General features: G+C 37.5%; 1 protein-coding gene across 1 annotated transcript; it reads left to right on the top strand.

The window, feature by feature from the left end:
* Positions 1–192: 192 nt before the first annotated feature.
* Positions 193–20,095, top strand: LOC139148266 (GPI transamidase component PIG-T-like). The gene is made up of 10 exons (XM_070719618.1): positions 193–648; positions 6,611–6,788; positions 10,309–10,436; positions 11,457–11,566; positions 12,145–12,414; positions 14,909–15,065; positions 15,842–16,042; positions 16,932–17,097; positions 17,818–17,898; positions 18,486–20,095. Exons 1-10 carry the CDS (start codon positions 441–443, stop codon positions 18,856–18,858), a joined length of 1,872 nt encoding a protein of 623 aa, XP_070575719.1. The 5' UTR covers positions 193–440; the 3' UTR covers positions 18,859–20,095.
* The last annotated feature ends 1,018 nt before the right edge of the window (positions 20,096–21,113 follow it).

Genomic DNA, 21,113 nt, shown 5'->3' with positions numbered 1-21,113 from the left:
ACGAGTTCACCTCGTCCAAACGGCCTTTCGAGGTACTAGTCTAATGTGAGGCTAATAGACTTTAGTCCTCATTGGTATCTTGCGATGTACGTACAACGAAACAGCAGATTGGTTGCCAACTCGCGTTGGTAGCACGGCGAAAGTGCGACCAGATGATCACAATAACAGTGCAACTGTCGCCGCCATTTTGTACATGTGCCGACTTGACTAGTGCGCATGTCAAACCCCGGTAACTTTGAAATTGAATATTTGTTCTGAGCTGTATGTCGATCAAAATCCAATACTTGAAATCTTAATCGATTTTATATGAAGCAAAACCTACAAAAAGAATTGAATTAAACATCTCCAATGGAAATGAACAAACTACACGACATTTTTCGCAGAAAGTCTTGGAAAAACTTGAGGAAGTAAACTCATAACGAAGTGCATTGTGGGGAGAAATGTCAATGCACAAGATGGCGGCAAAGCCCTGCAGACTAATCGTGATCATATCCATGTTTCTTTTTCTGTCCCTGACAGATCAAGCCCACGCGTCTCAGGATAATTTCGCTGAAGAACTGTTCATCAAGCCTTTGCCTTCGGGTCACATTTACTCCCATTTTCAATTTACTACAACATGGAACGTGGATATACAAGACCAAAGCGCATGTGAGTTTTTTAATTTACATTTTTGTCCGGTTCTTGTGTTGGATGTAGGACTCAAAGATGGCACCAAGGATACGATGCAACGGCGGGAAATGAACCAATATTTACGAAGATTTTTCAGTTTGTCATTCGCCATTTCAATAATCCCAGTGTCGGGAAAATGATCCACACTATCATTTCGTTATCACAAGCGATAAGTGAAAACATTCCACAATATACCACTTTGCTCGTACTCATGTCATCCCTTAAGTGATGATGTTGCCATGGAAACAGTCGTAGTTGTTGTCTTCATCAGTTGCAGTTATTTGACTTTTTTGATAACACTGTTAAAGAAATAGCTTACAGAGTACAATTTTAATGAAATGGATCATATGTATTGTTCAGTGTTCTAGTTACCAAAAATCAATGCCATAACATGGCATTATTACATATGTACCACAGTTTACTTGCATCAAAGCACGCACATACTACCGGTATTTGCACTGCAGTGCAAATACAAAAAACATTATTCCATATCTGCATGCAAATGAATAGAACAGCGTGTGATCCTTGTCTTTCAATGTGTGTCGCGTAAACTATTTAAAATGTGTTCGCTTGTGTTTTTAGTTCCTTTGTTTTCTCGATAAAATAAATAGGGGGAAACATATGTAATAATAACAGAACCCCATGGCGAGCGAGCAAGCTTGCCGTACCTGGGGTATTTGCACTCGTGTTTGCGTTGAATCCGGCTGTGCGCCCGTGAAAGCACGACCGCCGGATCCCCCGCAAACACTCGTGCAAATACTGCTGGTACGGCGCGCTTGCACTCTCTCGCCATGGGGTTCTGTCATATAACCATATATTATGAATAGAGAGAAATGAAAACAAGGCACCTAGATGGTACCGTAAAGGAACATTTGTAACATTTCAGGTTGATAAGACTTTCACTGTTTGTGTGTGAGAAATTTTGATGACAAACCTATACTATTTTTTACCTCACAATGGCATATTAGTAGCCTTGTTGAAAATAATGTTCATACAAAAAGGAGGATGGCTTCTGAAATGTTGAATTTTGACATAAAATAATCTAGTTTGAATTCAAGTAGGAAGGACAGCTTTTGTCCAGAGTAGCTGTGCCTTATGTGTGTTGAAACTTTCCCAAAGATTTCAGTTTTTCATTGGTCTTCCCAGTGAGACAGCACCCGTAGATTTCCATATTGTTACATAGCTTGATTTTAAATGCATTTTGAAATAAAAACTGTTTCATAACAAAATGAAATAAATGTACATTTCTCATTACCTGCACCTTACATGATACTGTGACAATTGCTTCTGTGCAGCTTCAAGGATGAACCTGTTCACCCCTAAGCCCTGTAAACAGGTCCACGCTCTGACTCACCATTGATAACAGTGGCGTTGGGCCAAACCATGGTGGTGAAAGGGTTACACTGAGACAGAAATATGTGATTGTTTGCAATGTTCCTGTTACAATTTCATACAATGATGCCAAATCTTATACGCTACAGAATAAGTTGTTGTTTCCTGTTGACGTACCATCGGGACTGTAACTCCAACAAACCCTTCAACCAATCAGAATACTCCAAAAGAAAATGAAAGTCACTTGCTACAACTGCAACTGCAGTGGAGATCAATTTACTCTAAACAAAATCAAGATAGCTATGCACGGTCACTTATGCCCTGGAAACAGACACTATCAAAATGTTTCTTGAAATAAATTAAACATGCGTGCACAATGGCTTCTTAACTGATCAGACTCTTTTCAAAAGTTGACTCAGAGCACAAGTACATGTGGTATGTGTAGTTTCTTTGTGATCTGAAGTAACCTCCTGGTCTGACTCTCTATAGTGAAAAAGAAACATCAGATTACATACGTTGTTAATATTTGCAAGACAGAGGGCCTACAAATGTCTTTTAATATATGATATACTTTCATGACATCACAAAGAGTGAATAAGCATGCCATGTTGAAATTGACTATGCAATGGGACCCATAATAAAACCTCACCCTTTGGTACTGATCCTCTCTAGCTCTGGTAAGGGAGTGACCTCACATCATCACCTAACTGCTATAGGTCAACAGTTACAGTAGGAGCCAGGACATTTGTATTTAGAAGACAAGTTATGTTTTGATTTTGTCAGATTTGGAGTGGGTCTTTGAAACTTCAGGGGGGATGTAAGTGTAAGTACGAACCTTACATGGGTGGGGTGCTCCTTATGAGTGCTTGAAGGCAAATTTCAAAAGAAAAATGTTAGAGTGACACCGGTTTGGTGAGTTGGCCTTTATTGTAAGCTTGACAATTTCTATTAATTTTTCTAATGTAATTTTGCAGAAAAAAGTAACACAAAAGATAGAAATCAAACTTTGGGGATGTTACATAGTAAACATGGTGGGAGGAAGTTATTTGGCTTTTTACTGAGTCTGATACCAGCTTATCTCTGTCACACATTAAAGCCCCAGTATTTGCAACTTTTAACAATTTTTTTTCATATTTTTGATTAAATGACATCCTCAGTATGTGAAAGTAGACCATAATTAATACTGACTCGCATGGTTTGCATGCCCAGCCCGCCTCACGATTAACAGTAAAAGGAGTGAAAAATGACTTCTTGTCCGGACCAGAAGTCAGCTTTGTTGACACACGAAACGAAACGTAATCACACCACCGCGCATGCTCAACCACATCTACGCAAGTTTTACTATGGCGTCCATAGAAACTATACGCTCTTTGAAAAGGTCAGGTCCATCGAAACTGGAGATCAGCTAAAAACGCGCGAAAGTTGGGTGAAATGCCGGAAAGATATAAATATGTAAGTGTTTACAGATTGTTCCGACTATATGAGCCGTGCAAACAAACGTCTTGAACAGCTAAACTAACGACGGAGGCAGCGATTGTAAGCTTCATGCAAGGCACTGCACGTTGTGACCGATGGTACGGAGATCAAGTTTGCTGAATGAATTGAGAGAGAAAAACATATATGAATAAAAATTCAACACTTCACCATTGAACTAGTCGTTTCTTCAGTATGGAGTATAATAAAAATTTCGTTGAAAATAAATGACGGGACTGATTCTGCTCCGTCTACTCAAACGAAGTTTTGTGTACGGCCAGGCTACGCTGCAGGCAACACAGCCTATCAACTTCGCATATCGTTGCCGTAATTGAAAACGCTCAGAAAGGAAAAAATATATCTTGAATGCAGTACAAAAGTCTTACTTATTAAATTTAAAAGTATTTCCAAATAATATCGATCGTAACGGGTATCTAATCCTCACAAGGACTACAGTAGTACAATTATCGGCTAGCTGCTATGCGATGGAGCTCCAGGCGTGATGTTCGAACACAAGAGAGATCCCGGCCTCAATGCAAAGTCGTACCATGCGCACCCGCCCGACAGCAAACTAACCGCTTGGTTTGATTCTGTTGTTTACATATTTTTGTATAAAATTCATGATACATATATCTGACTTTCACAACTGTACAATTTGCTTAGGACTGTGATTTTGGCTGTAGTCTACAGACGATCGGAGGGAGCTAAGGCAGGCCCCAAATTTGCATGGACAATGCCCGGGACAATTATAGACGCAGCTCGATGAGAAAGTCATTCACATAAACCTAAATGAAGTGATCAATACAAAACTTTTAAACATCACTGGTTCTGAAAATTTATGATCAACGGTTCTGCCCTACGGACTTCAACTGCGGCGTTGTTTTTTTTTTTGTGTTTGGCTGGCTACTAGTCCTGTAAGGCTGTACTAAATGGAGGTAGTAGACTGTACAAGTGCAGCGGGGCCGGGCCGAGATTGGTGTGGGGCCTGCAGCAAGGTAAAGTTGACAGCGTCCATTGCAGAATGGCCGCGTATTATCCTTTCGCGTTTGGGAGGAAATTTAGGTCCGCTGTATTCAGAATGCCTTTTTACCAGTATAAAAGCTCAGAAACTGATGCCTCAAGAGCCAAGAGTCTGTAAATTTCTTAGCAGTAGCTCCATTGTTTTTTTCTAAATTGTCGCTGAGATACAGCCGTGCGTATACTGGTCCCGATCTTTTGACTCAGGCGTTCACAGCTGTTTAGGGAGCCGTCATTATTTAGACCTGGGGGTCGGAGAAATTACATTAGAAACTCCGAAATTTTGAGTCACACCCCAGCCAACCATGATGACTTTGAGTACCCCCACTCTAACAGAAAGTTTGGCTTACCTGAGCCCATGTAACAATATGTAGATATAAAAGCTCACCTAATAAGCAGTCTCCGACCATATAGTATTGTTAAATTTGGATGGGTAGCATGCCATTATGGTATGGTTAAATGTCCAAATGGTTGTTGAACTCAAGTCAATTAAAATATACATTCCTATGATAATTAAAGGATGGATTCACAACTTTGTCCTAGATCCTATGCACTTATAGTGATATCTGTCAAGAACATTTCTCCATGACCGGCCTCTCATCCACCTCTGGTAACGACTGTAGAAAACTACTGTGTGACATCATCATCACCACTGTTGATCCTCATCTTTACTGTCGCTGGTGCCATTGAGTACATGAACAACGATATCATTCTCATCGTCACTATCTTCTCTTTCATAATAAGTATTGCTAGTAGTAGCAGGTACTTGTAATTTTTTGCCTTGCTTCATCTAGTTGATATTTTTTTGTTCTGTTAAGTATTTATTTTCTTTTTAATTAATATGTATCAGAGTAAAATATATATTATCAACCAATCATTATGCCATTGAGGACAAAAAAAAACATTTTGAGCACCCCTGTATAGTTTTCAAGCTTTGAATGACCCCCAGGTCGTAAATACTGACGGTTCCCTTACTTGCTGCCAAAGGCCATCGCGTTCACTGCATTCGACAGCCTACCATACATTGCCAAACTATGTTGCTTCGATTTCGCAATCACCTTGCCGCTAAAGCATGAATCAGCTGAAATTTATTACCTCAAGTTACTCAATTTTGATAGCTATTTGCCTGCAGAAGTGAGCAAAGTGTATATAGTGTCGTCTTGATTTTACATCGGTACCCGGAGTTCTGAGTGACCAACTGCAGGGTGCGCATCGGTGCACTGCCGACTGCAGTTTGAATAATCCGTATATAACGCACAAGGTACAGAATAGAATGTCAGTCCTCCTCTGCCAAAGTTCTGTATCCTCTGAAACACAGTAGCAGTACGTCTTTGAACAGAGAAGAACAAAATAAAACCATTCGCAGGTCATTTAGCCGGCGACCATGGTACAGGCAGAGTGGCGTGGCATGGCAAGGCCCCAGGAATGTTGTAGGCTCGATGATATCATCAGTATCGGCGTTCTCGGTCACGTGCACAGCAAGTTGTCAGACAAACCCACGCAGCAATCCAACTTGATCGGGCAATATTTAGCGTTTGTATGTCACTACAGGAGCACAAATTTGGCTTATTTCTTTACTGAACAACATTTCACGATGGATGTAAGAGAATAACATGTAATTTTGAACATAAAAAAGGTCAAAAGTTACAAATACTGGGGCTTTAACTAATTGTTAACTATTACTGAATTACAAAATTTGTCAGGGCAGAAAGTGACTTATTTTTTACTACCAAATATTGTACATTCTTATTTGCTGGCTATAGCTTGTGTGCTCTTACTTTGAAACTTCTCGTATTTTTCGCCATCATGCTGTTTTCTAAAATCAAGAATTGAATTTTTTCTTCTCAGTTTTGCCTCTATATTTTATTCGCCATTCTGTCTAAACCAACTGGTTAATGAAATTGTTTCAGTTTATATGTTTGTAGCGGTTTAATTCATGTAGTTTCAGTATGTATGTTTGCAGCTGTTTAATCGATATAGTTCCTGTCTTTTTTTTATGTTATCATTATCAAAGTTTTCTTTACTTTCAGTGTTGTCAGTTTGGTGAGCTGTGTAAGTTTACTGATTTCCATGTGTCATGAAATACATCTCATAACTGTTTGTCTTCTTTCTATTTCAGTTTCCCACTACAATTTATTTCCAAAGTCACTGGGTCAGATCATCAGCAAGTACTCTGTGAGGGAGTTGCATCTTTCGTTAACCCAGGGATACTGGAGACCTGAGAAGTGGGGGTATCCAATAGTATCTGCCCCTCCAGGAGCTGAACTCTGGGTTTGGTTTCATCAAAATACTCAAGAGTAAGTGGAAAAACTGAGATGCTTTTAATAAAAAGTGTTAGAATTTCATTTAATCCTATTTTCGAACATTTGTTTTTGCTAAACAAGTCTTCTTTCATTCTGAATATTACAAATTCTTGAAATCACATCTAGTAGTGATATTTTAAGAATGAACAGTGGTAAACTACAAATAGAATTTTGATAAAGTATATCTCAAGCCAAACTTGGAACTACTGGTTGGCAGTTAAGCAGCAAGAACATCCAAAACTTTGGACAACATTGATTTATATTCAATTGATCAGGCCTGAAATTGAATCCCTTTGGAGAATTTGATAAACCCATGTTACCAAACATATTTCTCCATTATCAGTCTCAGTACTCAAAATAATACTTGTGTGCATGCCCCAGGCAAGGCATTTTAACAACTTAAACAAGAAGTACTGGAAGTTTTGAAAAATACGCTTGATTATTTTGGTTTCGTGTTCTCTCAAAGGAATAATTTTCTCGCTAACATCCATTGCAGTTGTGCAGTCTGTTTTTCTCAATTATCTGAGCAAAAGTTCAATTTGTTCATCACTCAGAATTTGACAAGATCTCCCTACATGTTAAATTTAAGAAAAGTTACCGTACCTTTCTTGACATAGACAGGATCCCACGAAAATGTCATTCTGACCTGTCTGATACACAGAGCTCAGAGAAGGAGACAATTATTTTGAGACCTGCTCTAGACAAGGAGAAAAACAGTTGGAAACACAGCACGTCGTTTGATGTCATGGTTGTCTCAATAAGCTGTGGCCTTTTAGTATTAAAATGAACTTCACAGGTGTCAGACTTTTCAGAAACTTCATGTGTAATTGATAATTACACAGTCAGCAGCACCTCCTTTTTTCGTGACGAGCTTGAATATGAACTCTAAATGAACAGGAGCTTTGGTAGTGATTTGATTCTCTCCTTTTCAGAAGAATATCAAGCTGTAGACGGACTGGGAACTGATGTCATACTGACAGAAAACTCTACAATCACTTTCATTTTCAGACATGAATAAAACAGTTTTGATTCACAAGCAAACATACAATGTGCATAGAATATACCTCAGAGCAAAGAGGAAACAACTGATCCATTAAATCATACTCAACGCGCTGGGCCTTTCCTTATGATTTTGACAAGACAATGGTATCATACTGCCTGTCGCAACCATGTTTACTTTACGTTGCTCTCAGGGCTGAAACACTGCTTTACACCAATCAAAACATAACACACCACCGGTTTCATAAACACTTCCACACATGAGGAACTTGCAATATGACTGATCGTAAACCATTGGGTAAAATCTGACTGTATCAAATTAAAGGACTTTCAAATTTGGTTCAAACACACTTATTATATATTCATAAAAATGTGAGAGGAATTCTGAAAATCGTCAAATTAGCCTCCCCAAACTTTCTCCGTTTCATCAGGCACACCACTTCAGCTCAGCACTACACCGCAACAACAGCGCAAACTTTATCGAAAATACTTGTGCTTAAAAATCAGTGAAAACTGCCGAAGGATGCATGTTCAGAAATCTTCGGAAAGCAGAGTCAAGGGCTACTTGAGGCAAGGCGTACACAGAGGGGATTAAGCAACCGCTTCACACCTTGAACAAGACCGGCTTCTAGTCTGTTTTAGTCCCCAGGACACCGTTCCGGGGGGACTTATAGGTTTGGTCATGTCCGTGCGTGTGTGCGTGCGCCGTGCGTGCGTCCGTGCTGTCCGTCCGTCCGTCCGTCCGTTCACGCAGATATCTCAGAGATGCCTGAGCGATTTCATTCAAACTTGGTACAAGGATTACTTCATATGTCATACAGATGCACGTCGATTTGTTTTGTGATACGATCCAATATGGCTGCCAGGCGGCCATTTTATTACGATTTTTTCATGTACAGAGCCATAATTCAGGCATGTTTCAACTGATTTTATTCAAAGTTGGTACAAGGACATTGACCAGTGTCATAGATATGCACCGTCGATTCTTTTTGTGATACGATCCAATATGGCCGCCGTGCGGCCATTTTGTTACGATTTTTTCATGTACAGAGCCATAACTCAGGCATATCTCAACCAATTTCATTCAAATTGGTACAAGGACATTGACCTATGTCATACATATGCACATCAATTTGTTTTGTGATACGATCCAATATGGCTGCCAGGCGGCCATTTTATTAATTTTTTCATGTACAGAGCCATAACTCAGGCATGTTTTCTACAGATTTTATTCAAAGTTGGTACAAGGATATTGACCAATGTCATAGCTATGCGCATCAATTTGTTTTGTGATACGATCCAATATGGCCGCCAGGCGGCCATTTTGTTACGATTTTTTCATGTACAGAGCCATAACTCAGGCATATCTCAACCATTTCATTCAAAATTGGTACAAGGACATTGACCTATGTCATACATATGCACGTCAATTTGTTTTGTGATACGATCCAATATGGCCGCCAGGCGGCCATTTTATTACGATTTTTTCATGTACAGAGTCATAACTCAGGCATGTTTCTACAGATTTTATTCAAAGTTGGTACAAGGACATTGACCAATGTCATAGCTATGCACATCAATTTTTTTGTGATACGATCCAATATGGCCGCCAGGCGGCCATTTTGTTACGATTGTTTCATGTACAGAGCCATAACTCAGGCATATCTCAACCAATTTCATTCAAAATTGGTACAAGGACATTGACCTATGTCATACATATGCACATTGATTTGTTTTGTGATACGATCCAATATGGCCGCCAGCAGGCGGCCATTTTATTACGATTTTTTCATGTACAGAGTCATAACTCAGGCATGTTTCTACAGATTTTATTCAAAGTTGGTACAAGGACATTGACCAATGTCATAGCTATACACATCAATTTGTTTTGTGATACGATCCAATATGGCCGCCATGCGGCCATTTTGTTACGATTTTTTCATGTACAGAGCCATAACTCAGGCATATCTCAACCAATTTTATTCAAACTTGGTACAAGGACATTGACCTATGTCATACATATGCACATTGATTTGTTTTGTGATTCGATCCAATATAGCCACCATGTGGCCATTTTATTACGATTTTTTCATCTCCTGAACTACAACTCAGACATGTATCAAGCGAATTTATTCAAAGTATTTTTATCACAGACCTAATGAAGAGGACTCTATCCTCTCTGAGGACCTGTAATCAGGCACCCATTAACAAGTGGGGACTGTGTCATCACGATGACTTGTTCTTCTTGTCTGTAATTTACAAGAGTACCACAGTGGTCCACTGTACCGCTGTTTCTCCATATCTGTGGTACAGTGGACCACTGTAATACTCTTGTACATTACAGCTGTTACCATTATTTTCCATGAGAATTGAGTAATAATTGAATGGTAATTGAGAGGTCAGTACATCAACCAACCTATCAATGCTAAAGCCATAAACATGTTTTCATGACAACAATAAAGTCTCAAGGGAGGATAACAACTCTGACTTTATTACATGAATCTTCTGTTCACAGTATTGAGCAATCTTGGAAGGAGCTGGTAAATGCCTTATCTGGTTTGTTCTGTGCATCTCTGAATTTTATTGACAACACTGTTACAATATCTCCACACCTAGCGTTTCGTCCACATGGCATTAGTTCTGGTAAGGAGGTTCTGTTTTTGTAGTCTTTTTGATGTTTTATCAGATCTTATATTACAGCTTTGTCAATGCCAGCGAATTTTGCGTCAGGCCCAGATAATTACTGATAATGCATCCAATTATCGAGTATTTTGGTCTCAGGTGTTTCCTACATCTACAAATTCACTGGCATTTCCCTAATAAATGTACACCCACCCAGCCCGTAATGGACTGAAGCAAACTTTGCACTCCATAATGTACTTGGCATTGCCTCGTATATTGTATGCAAGGCTTTGTTGCTTTCATTATGGGCCAGGAGGAGGTACATCCCAGGTCTTCAGTAGCTCTTAAACAAATATTACCTGCACTAGATTTCTTTGAAAACATTGTAAAGTTTGAGAAAAAATATTTTCATCCTTGCTAGATTTAACTTTGGCATACTGTCTTGTTTTCAGTAATGCAGTGTGTATTTTAAGGTAGAACGCACCTCGGGGACAGACATTCGGACTCTCAAACTTTTACAGTTCCCTTCTGATATACCACATGTGGGGGTTCATTTTAAAGCTCTTGGTGAAAGAAAACTTTTCACCCGCTTAGTTTTTTGAAATTCGAAAATTTTTTATTTTTCGCCATAGAGTAAACACAGGATGGCGGCCATTTTGAATTTCTAATATCGGTACATCGTGGTTATTAGTTTCTCCAGTACCAAAATTTGCACGGTGACCCCCTATTTTATTCTTGATTTTGAAAGAGAATGATTGAAAGATTCCTTGAGGAAAGTTGAGCAAAAGTTTAAGTCTTTTACTTTCGAGGTGCATATTACCTTAAGTATCATTTCACAATAAAGTATGGTCATCAGAAACTTAAATTACATTCGACTTACTGAGTTGAATTTTACTTGTTCATGGTTTCCATACAATTATTCTTCAAAATTTGTCACAACAAATAAACAAAACATCCTATTTGATGAGACTAATATAAAAGACGATATTGAGTTCTGCAATTAAGTATTTTAAATCCCTCATATGAATTTCTCCGTTTCAGACAATTATGCCAGCAATTCATCATATCTGAAATATGCTACATTGCCCAGAGAGAATGTATGCACAGAAAACCTAACACCATGGAAAAAACTTCTACCATGTGATTCTAGGGTAAGTTGCTGTACATGGTTCCGTTCACACTATAATGCTATATAGTGATGGCAGTATTTCTCATTATTCTTTAATGTTTTCTCAAATACAAAAATGTGTCTGACTTGTTCTTTTTCAGAAATTACGGCACAATCAAGATCTAATGTTAAGGTAGTATGCACCTTGAATGTGAAAGACTTAAAAAAAAAACTTTGGTTCAAACTTTACTCAATGAAACTTTCAACCATTATCTCACCAAATCAAGAATAAAAATTAGGGTTACTGTGCAACTTTTTGAACTGAAAAAAACAAGTTGCCTAACATTTATCGGTATTTGAAATTCAAAATAGCCACCACCCCTGTTTTAACTGCTTGGGAAAAATAAAATTTTTGATTTTCGAAAACTAAGACTGTGAAAATGTTTCTTACTCTCTGAGCTTTAAAATGAACCCCCACAAATGGTAGATCAGAAGAGAAATGTAAAAATTTGAATCTAAATATCTGTTCCTGTGGTGCATTCTACCTTAATATTTTGTTATCTTAAAGATGAATGAATAATGTTGTCTGCATTAACCAAAATACTAATTGTTCTTTAATAGGCTGGCATTTCAACCCTATTCAGTGCTATCCAATTGTACAATGCAAACTACCACTCTCTGGCTATTCACCTCAGACCCATATGCCAAGACCCATCATGCAGTTCTCCAGCTGTGGAACTTAGCCAGTCAATGTCTGTGGTATTTGATCCACCCATCCGTGAACTGAGCAAGCAAGATTGGTCACTGAGGAAACTGTTCGGAAGGGGTTTGAAGGGACCCTGTCCATTGGCAAGCATCAGTAATGTGTATGTCGATATAACAGATAACTCGGTGAGAATCTTTTTCATATGAGTCAATAATTGTAATGAATTCTCATATGTGATATTTTATTTTGCTAAAGTTTGGGAATGTAGTTAACTAGCTCGTGAACAGTTAAAGTGCTTCTCTTTTGAAATGTGTTTACATGGCATTGTTATGCTGAGAAAGACCCAAGTAAAATGACTCAGGCAGCCCTTGGAAAGTTAAGCAATTTACAAAAAATCAGAGTGTGGTCTGTCTTGGTGCTATCCCATTTGACCCAGTGTACTGTGTTCCAGTACAAATTAAATATCTGTACTCTTAAACTAACAGTGAGATACAATGATGCCTGGCACAGTCTTTCTGTTGTGCATGTAGAATAGAGACAGTGCTTTTTTAGTCAGAGTCCTTTTTTGATTGAATACCTACCACAGAGTTCCACCATCTTGTAGAATATATGGTAAAGTGCAAATTAGAAGCTGTGGCTTCATTTAAGAAATCTTTATTAGACTTTCCCCCCACATGCCCATTCCACCCAGTCAGAACATCACTCGATAGAAGGCATAGATAATACGCATTTTAGAATAATTTTGGAATTCTCAATTTTCAAATGTTTTTTCGAAAGCAAGATCTAAGACTCAGTTGGCAGCTATTTATTTGAACCTAGTTTTAATTAGGGATTTACTTTTGACCTGTTTTAATTAGTGTTTTCCTTTGATATGTAAAACTTTGCTGCAGTATCAGACTGAAACACCGATTGATGATCAGTCTTTGTACTTATAGTACATTGTACTGCAGTTACATGTATTAAAAATATCAAATATTGTAAATCTGTTGAAGCAGTACATAACATGTGCAAGTTATCAAATGTTTTGTTGGTGTTTCTGAAACTGAAAAGGATGGCTTTGAGTCTTTATTTTTATCTGATGTCTTATTTTACTCTACAAATTGCCACTTCCCCAAAATGTTTTGCTGAAATTTGTTTCTGTAACAATAAAATCAGCAATTAGCATATGTAAGGTTACACTTGCGTTGGTGCTTTCCAGTGATTTGTGTTTGTAAAACTACCTGTAGGGCGCCCTCACATGACAGTTTTGAAAGGAGCCTCAACCTGAAATACAGCACATCCAGCTTTACCTAGACATATATATTTATTTTCTTGCAAACTGTTTTGACAAGAAACTACAAGTTGATAGCATCTACACTGACTTCTGTAAGGCTTTTGACTCTGTTAATCATAGACTGTTAGTTTACAAACTAGAACGTTATGGTTTTTCTGGTCAAGTTCTACAGTTGTTAAAATCATATTTAAGTAACCGTCATCAGAGAGTAGTTATTGACAATCGCTTTTCTGAGTGGTGCCCAGTATCATCGGGTGTACCCCAGGGGTCACTACTTGGTCCACTGTTATTCAGTATTTATGTCAATGATTTACCAGGTGTTTGTATAGATTCACAATGTCTCTTATATGCAGACGATGCTAAAATCTTTAGACCTATTAAAACTATTTCAGATTGTTTAAAACTTCAAGAAGATGTTGATAGAGTAGCCTTCTGGTGTCGATCTTGGAAACTCGATTTAAATGTCAAAAGTGTTCTGTGATCTCTTTTACCAACAAGAGGACTTTAATTCATTTTGACTATTGTATTTTAAATATCATTCTTAATAGGCAGCAAAAAGTTAAAGATTTGGGAGTTATTTTATCCTCAAACTTAAGTTTTTCAGATCATATTTTTAGAATGCTGGGTTTTATAAAACGAAACTCTCAAAATTTTACTCAGGTTCAAACTTTTAAATCTCTTTTATACTTCTCTTGTAAGGAGCTGTCTCGAGTATGGTTCTGTTGTCTGGAACCCTTGGCAAAAATCAGATATGGAATTACTTGAAAATGTTCAACGTAAATTCATAAAATATTTGTGTTTCAAAACACATATTTCATATCATGCTGACCAGTATGAAGCTCTCTGTACCTTGTTCAACTTACCAACTTTGGAGAACGTCGCTGTTATCTTGATATGATGTTTTTACACAAGTGTGCAACTGGATTTTATAATTTACCAGATGTTTTACCAAAGCTATGCTTTAATGCACCTGGCAAACTTTTGCGCACCTGTCCCACATTCAGACCACCTCGTAGCTGTATCGATGTTTTTAAATTTTCTTCTCTTAACAGATCTATGAGTAATTTTAATGAATTGTTTCGTAATAATCATAGTATTGATATTTTTAATGACTCATTTAAGTCTGACATTACTGTTCTTGTTGATTTGTTTGCTTTGTTTTTTGTCTGTGTGTGTCCTACACTTGATTTTAGTTTTGTAAATACTTTTTGTTTGGTGCTGTCTTGTTCAGTGTTTTTTTAACCGTTTTCTTGTGAGCTTTTGAGCAACCTGTAAATGGGACTTGACCCCGTAGGATTTCCGAAAAAATAAATAAATAAATAAATAAATAAATATATATTTATTGTGAACCACTCTTATGACTAATGTAATTGCTTAACTCCAGCATCATACCTATCTATTTTCAGACCAGTAATCCGGTTCAGTTGACCCCTGACCCGGACAGTATAATACGGACATACCGTGGTGGTGCTGAACGTCATTATGCATTGTATGATCTGAAGACATGGAACAGTCCACATCAGTTAATGGTATCCATGAAATGGAACCAGAAACATCAATACGGTAAGTCTGCACCTCCCACAGATTTATTTATATTGATCATTAGCATTCATGTACATTTACATTGAAAATGAGCTTAAAATTACTGGCCATCTCTCTTTCAAACTGTTAAATCAAGGTTACACCAGAGCAAGACTTGTCTCTACATTCAAACGCTTTTTTGGCAGGTATCGCAAGCTGGTAGATAAATACAATATCTCTCTTCGACAAATGATCACTGATGGCATCGGTGACATTGGGCCTTAATTAGTGACCACTACCTATCTGACTTACAGATTGATATATGGCGGGTGCCACATGTGGGGCAGGATGCGCTTACTATTTTCGAAACACCTGACATCACTTCTTGGTCTTTTGGCCAGAGGTCCATATATCTTTCTTTCATGAATTTGACTTTGTTTGTACCGTCTATTTACTGTCTGTTCTGTGCTGTTTTGTGTCTATGTTTACAACTATTGTCTTACAAATTTTGACCTAGTGTTATTGGATTATGGATTGGTATGATTGCGATTATTTTTCAACTCTAAAACTGTTAACTCCTCAATTTTTTGGTGCAAACTATGTTTTGTGTGAGTGTTTCTATTTTTAAAAACAACAATTACATACTGCACAGTATATGTACAGTGTACAAAATGAAATAAGACTTCATGATTTTTATAAAGAATGACATCCAAAAGAAGCGTAATGAGTTTCTGTTGTAATGCAGTAACTTTGAATTTCATAACACTTCTAAGTCATGTTCTGATGTTGAAATCTTTCATTTAATATTTTCCTTCCAGTTGATATCAACCGGCCTCAGATTCATATTCATAGATTTATCACCGGGTATGGTCAAGAAAAAGGTGGTATAACATGCCTGTTGTACAACAATGATGCCAAGAATTTCCAAACAGTGGTGTATCTGGAAACGGTTCCATGGTATATTAGACTTCACTTCCACACTTTGAAGATCCGATCATACAACAGAGATCTGAGACCAGGTACTACTGTATATTCTGTGCCCTACACCGGTTCCATAGTTGCAACGGGTTCAATACAGGAGGGGGTGTGCATACCATTAACCTTTTCACCCCCATTTCCCCCTCTCAAGGTCAAACCTTACTAAAGAAATCAATTGGATTGGTTCAAACCACAGCAATGAAAAGGTTAAAGCCCATGTTTACACCATCTTAGCTTATTCACAGCAATTAATTTAAAGAAGGAAAACTAACAGCCCAGCATTGCATGTGCAAGTGGATATGTGTCAATTAATATTTACTATTTTGACAAATTCCTACATACTGAACAATGTAGACATTATAGTTTATTCAGAAATATAAGTAGGCCACCAGCCTTTATACTCTAAAACTCACAAGGGGAGAACTAAAGTATTAGATCCTGCAAGAGATGTCCTCTCAGAATTTGAAAGCGTAAAACAAAGAACTTTGACAGAGGTATTTTAATGCTTCTGTTGTTACTCTTCAGTAAGACTTGAAGATTTCATGAGAGGATAATTGCCTATACAATGTGGAATGACCACTGTCATGGACAATCATTTATAGATTTTTCCAGGCTGAAAATCTGATGGTGTGATGCACATTGTGTGCTACTTTTGCTGGTAGATACTTCATATATTAGTTGCCAGATTGACACACATGACAAAGGACCCTTATTTACTTTCCTGTTTGAAAGGTGTCCTACGTAAACCTTCTCCATGAAAAACGCTCAAAGTGGTGTTGTATTTTTAGTGATTCTGTCAAAAATGTAGACTGACAGTAGGGTCTTCTCATATCTATTGTCAAACAGGACATTCTGATAATGTACATGACTTTTTGTAAAGTCTGCAGTACTGAAATTGTCAAGTTTTTTTGGAAATTTCTTTTTTCGCAGATTGGGTGAAGTATATTCCTGGGCAGGATAGGTCTAAAGCCTACATGCTAGAGATGGTTATGACATTACCACCCAGTTCAGTAACAACTGTCAGTATAGAATTTGATAGAGCCTTTCTGAAGTGGACAGAGCATCCGCCTGATGCAAATATCGGATTTCATATCAGGTAAGTCAAACTGCCAGTGAATGTTTCAAGTACGGTATTCACAGGATACTGGCTGTGGTCATTCTGTCTCAGCATGTGTGATTTTAGTTTCAAACGTTCAAGCTGGTAAGGTTTACAAAAAGCACTAAACCCCAAACTTTCCAGATGAACAACAAAAGAGTTTCAAAATCACTACTATGCGCTATCAACTGACACAAGAACAACAGCATCTATCCTTAGTGCACCAAGTGCTGTCGTGAAATGTGACATGATGTACAGACTGTCGTGAAATGTGACATGATGTACAGACTGTCAATGATTGGTTTGATACTCCATACAGTTGCAACAAATTTTTGTGATGGGTTTTTGATTGGTTTTGTACAGCCAAGGATAGCCGTAGTGGTTTCTGCCACGGCATCAAGCTTGCTGTTTCAGAGTTACACTGAACCCACCTGTTGGTAAATAATTGACAGCCTCCTTATAGCTGACATTACTGTAATGTTTGCTGTAAAGAGTCCTCAGTCTCAGTCATAATTACGAAGAAATGCCTCAGATACAAATAAATCTAAAATCCTTTACTCAAAAATAGATAATAATGATAGAAGACTTGAAAAAGAATATCAGAAAAAATTTAGTAGATATTCTTCTACAACATTTCCAAAGTGTTTTTGTTTTATCGATTTCAATGACTCATACTTGTTTAAATACTTATCAAATAATTTTTTTTTCTTAATGACTCAGCTCTGCTGTTGTGAGTACTGTTCTAAAACATGGAGAAAATTACACATCACCTGAACAGAGTGATTCAAGGCTTGAACCAAGGTTAGTCGGAATAAATCAGTGTTTTGTAGAAGCTTGTTGAGTTTCTCACAAAGACACATTTGATATTCTCTCTAACACTTTGTTTGCCATTACGATACCAAGAAGATTTTATTATAATATGAGCAAGTTCATCGATCACTGTGATACCAACTGAGGGAGGGAGGGTGTCACTGCTGTAGGAAGAGTGTACAATGGTGTTGATCCCCTTTTCAGCTTCATGTAGACTTTTAAGCTGTCAAATGTTGATAATATGTAGACTTGACCCCTGCTTACTACTCCAGAACAATGGTGAACCTCACAACTTTTGGCTGTCATTTTGTTGAAGATGTAGACGTTTGACATCAGTGTTTGGCCAAAAGTTAGACTTGTGACTCCCATTGAATGCATTTAATTGTGGAGTTTGTGCTTTGTAGTTCAAATTGTACCCATGTACAGTCTAAATGGCTCCCAAAAGTACCTGCTGTTACCTTTCAAAACTGAAATGTAATGTTATATAGCTTGATATTTTCTGTGAAATCCCATCTCCCTCTGCCCTTAACTGTTCAAAAATCACCTTATTATTATATTTCCTGTCTTTCCCTCTTCAGTCTGACAAATCCAAGCAACCAAAAGGAATTCTTCATACGTCTGTACTCTGAAATTCTGCTGATTCAGCTGCCCACACCAGACTTCAGCATGCCGTACAACGTCATCTGTCTGGCCTGCACTGTAGTAGCCATCGCCTTCGGTTCGCTGCACAACCTGACCACCAGAAACTTTGCCCCACTGGATCCCTCCGAGAAACGAGGACTGAAAGCCAGGCTTTCCATGCTGTTTGGTAAATTTAGGAAAAGTTCCAAGAAAGCAGCGACAGATGAGTCAGAAATCAAACAAGAAAAGGAAGAGAAACCACTGGTAAATGATCAAGACAGTGATACTAAGGACAGTGAAAGTGAAAAAGATTCTGAAGGAGATAGGTGATAAGATCAGAGAAATGGTTATTGTGGATTTCAGCTGTCTAAATTTTGTTTCAAAAGTGGAGTTACGCCTAAATAGATAGAGTTTCTGACTCAAGAACTTTTGATATTCTTTGTATGTTCACGTGAAATCATCTTCAAAATCTGTGGTGAAAACTAAGTTTTCAATGTCTTGTGTTTTTTGTTAGACTCCAAAAATGTAAATGTCTTCGCCATGAAAAACGGAAATATTTGCCTTTGTTGAGTTTGAATATCAATAAATGTCGCATGGATTACTACTGTTAAGGTAGTGTGCGCCTTGAAAGTGAAAGACTTAAAATTTTGCTCAATCTTTTCTCAAGGAATATGTCAACATTCTCTTTGAAAATCAAGAATAAATATCAGGGTCACCATGCAAATTTTTGTACTGGAGAAACAAATTCCCCAAATTTACTGATATTTTAAATTCACAATGGCCACCATCCCTGTGTTAACTCCATGGGGAAAGATAAAATTTTTGATTTCGAAAAACAAAAATGATGAAACGTTTTCTTACACAAGAGCTTTAAAATACCCCCACCCCCCCCACAAGTGGTAGATCAGAAAAGAAACATAGAAGTTTCAGAGTCCGAATATCTGTCCCAGAGGCCCAATCTACCTTAATCCAACATTTTTTCACGGTTACCTCCTTGTTCTGAGCCACAGAAATTTTGCTTCTGTGAGATCATTGAATTTACCATATTCTGCTCAGAATTTCTCTTGACAAAACCATGCATTTTCTATATCACCACTTTTTTACAGTCAGTTCGCAAAGTTGAATGACTGTAGCGTAAAGGATACTTAGATGAAACGAAATCAATCAAACAATAGGTTTGAATAGCTTGTTACTATGATAGACTGCAGCTATCAAGAAGTATTTGGTACAAATTTTTTGTATAAATTTTGAACATTGTACTTCTGTTTCTATAACTGTGTAAGTTAATTTGGATTCTGTTTAGTGCCACTTTTTTGAGTAGGAACTTTTCCACCATCCAAAGCAATTGCAAACATTACTACTCAGGTACATATAGATTTGAATGATAGGCATACATTCATCTCCAATAAAGATGTACCGTAATTTGAAAGTTAATTATGCAAATATGTAAATCATATTCAGAGCCGCTTCTGTTCCGCTTTGAACAAGCAAAAACTTACAGCTAATGTAGTGTATGCTTTGATATTTTTTTACACAGCAATAATAAAAGTGATCTGATCATACCCCACTTCCTTCTGAAGTTGGATAATTCTTAATTTTATGTTTTTGCTGATGTGAATGTAACATTTTTTCCACTGCGTAAAATTCATCAGAGTAAATCATTTGGGATAAAATGTGGAAATACAAGTGAATCATTTGGAATAAAATGTGGAAATACAAGTAAATCATTTGGGATAAAATGTGGAAATACAAGAATAGGTTGCTTTCTCTTACTATTCCATGGTGTCGATAACTGTTCATGAGATAATTTTGGATCTTAGGATGAACAAGAAAGCATCCCCACAAATTTGGAAACGAATCAAACCTATCGGACCAATAGTTTCATATTTGTAGATGTTTTAGCTGAAAAACAAAATTGGCCTTACAATTTTTTCATGTGACAATCGTATCTTGATTTGTGAAAAAAATATGTGCGTCAGTGAAAGATTCTACAAACCAAATTTAAAAGGTATTTGACAGGTGATTCCAAACGGGGTTTGACATATGCAAATTGAATATAAAGTTCAAAGGTCATTTGAAGTGACTTTGAATGTATAGACCCTGTAAAATGATTTGAGCTCTCACAACCTTATAGAGCTGAACGAAAGTGAATAATTGGCATCATGGTCTAACAATTTTGGGAAACATATGATATTAATTGATACGCACTTGCTTTTCCATGAAATGGTGAACCACATGGAAGTATCAAAATTTTGAAATATGATTCTCCCAGGGATATAGACCAATGATAATTATCAAAATATCATATTTCTCCTGAGAGCGTTTGTATTAGACCAAGGGAAAAACCCATAGGAGAAAGGTTCACCAGATGTTTCCGCAGGAGGTGGGTATTGTTGCCTGTCGTTGAGACTGGATTTTCCAAATGGCTGTGTATTGTTTTGTACTGTATTTTTGGAAATACCAATCGGCAACATCTGTACTTTGGAATGGAGGGCAAAAAACTTTTTTTAGTTGGTGGCTATCAAAGTTTGCTATGTCAGTTTGCATTTTAACTTACAAACCAGACACTTCTGACAATAACCACA

Source organism: Ptychodera flava, chromosome 13 (genome assembly GCF_041260155.1).
Source record: "Ptychodera flava strain L36383 chromosome 13, AS_Pfla_20210202, whole genome shotgun sequence".
In the NCBI taxonomy this organism is placed as follows: Eukaryota; Metazoa; Hemichordata; class Enteropneusta; family Ptychoderidae; genus Ptychodera; species Ptychodera flava.
Note: the sequence above shows the minus strand (reverse complement) of the source record. Positions and strands in the feature narration are given on the sequence as shown.

Excerpts from the sequence above, each read along its gene's own strand:
- LOC139148266 (XM_070719618.1), top strand. The coding sequence starts at position 441 with ATGTCAATGCACAAGATGGCGGCAAAGCCCTGCAGACTAATCGTGATC. Across the intron at positions 10,437-11,456 it reads TCCACATGGCATTAGTTCTG|ACAATTATGCCAGCAATTCA; the intron begins GTAAGGAGGTTC and ends TCTCCGTTTCAG. Across the intron at positions 17,899-18,485 it reads GATTCAAGGCTTGAACCAAG|TCTGACAAATCCAAGCAACC; the intron begins GTTAGTCGGAAT and ends TTCCCTCTTCAG.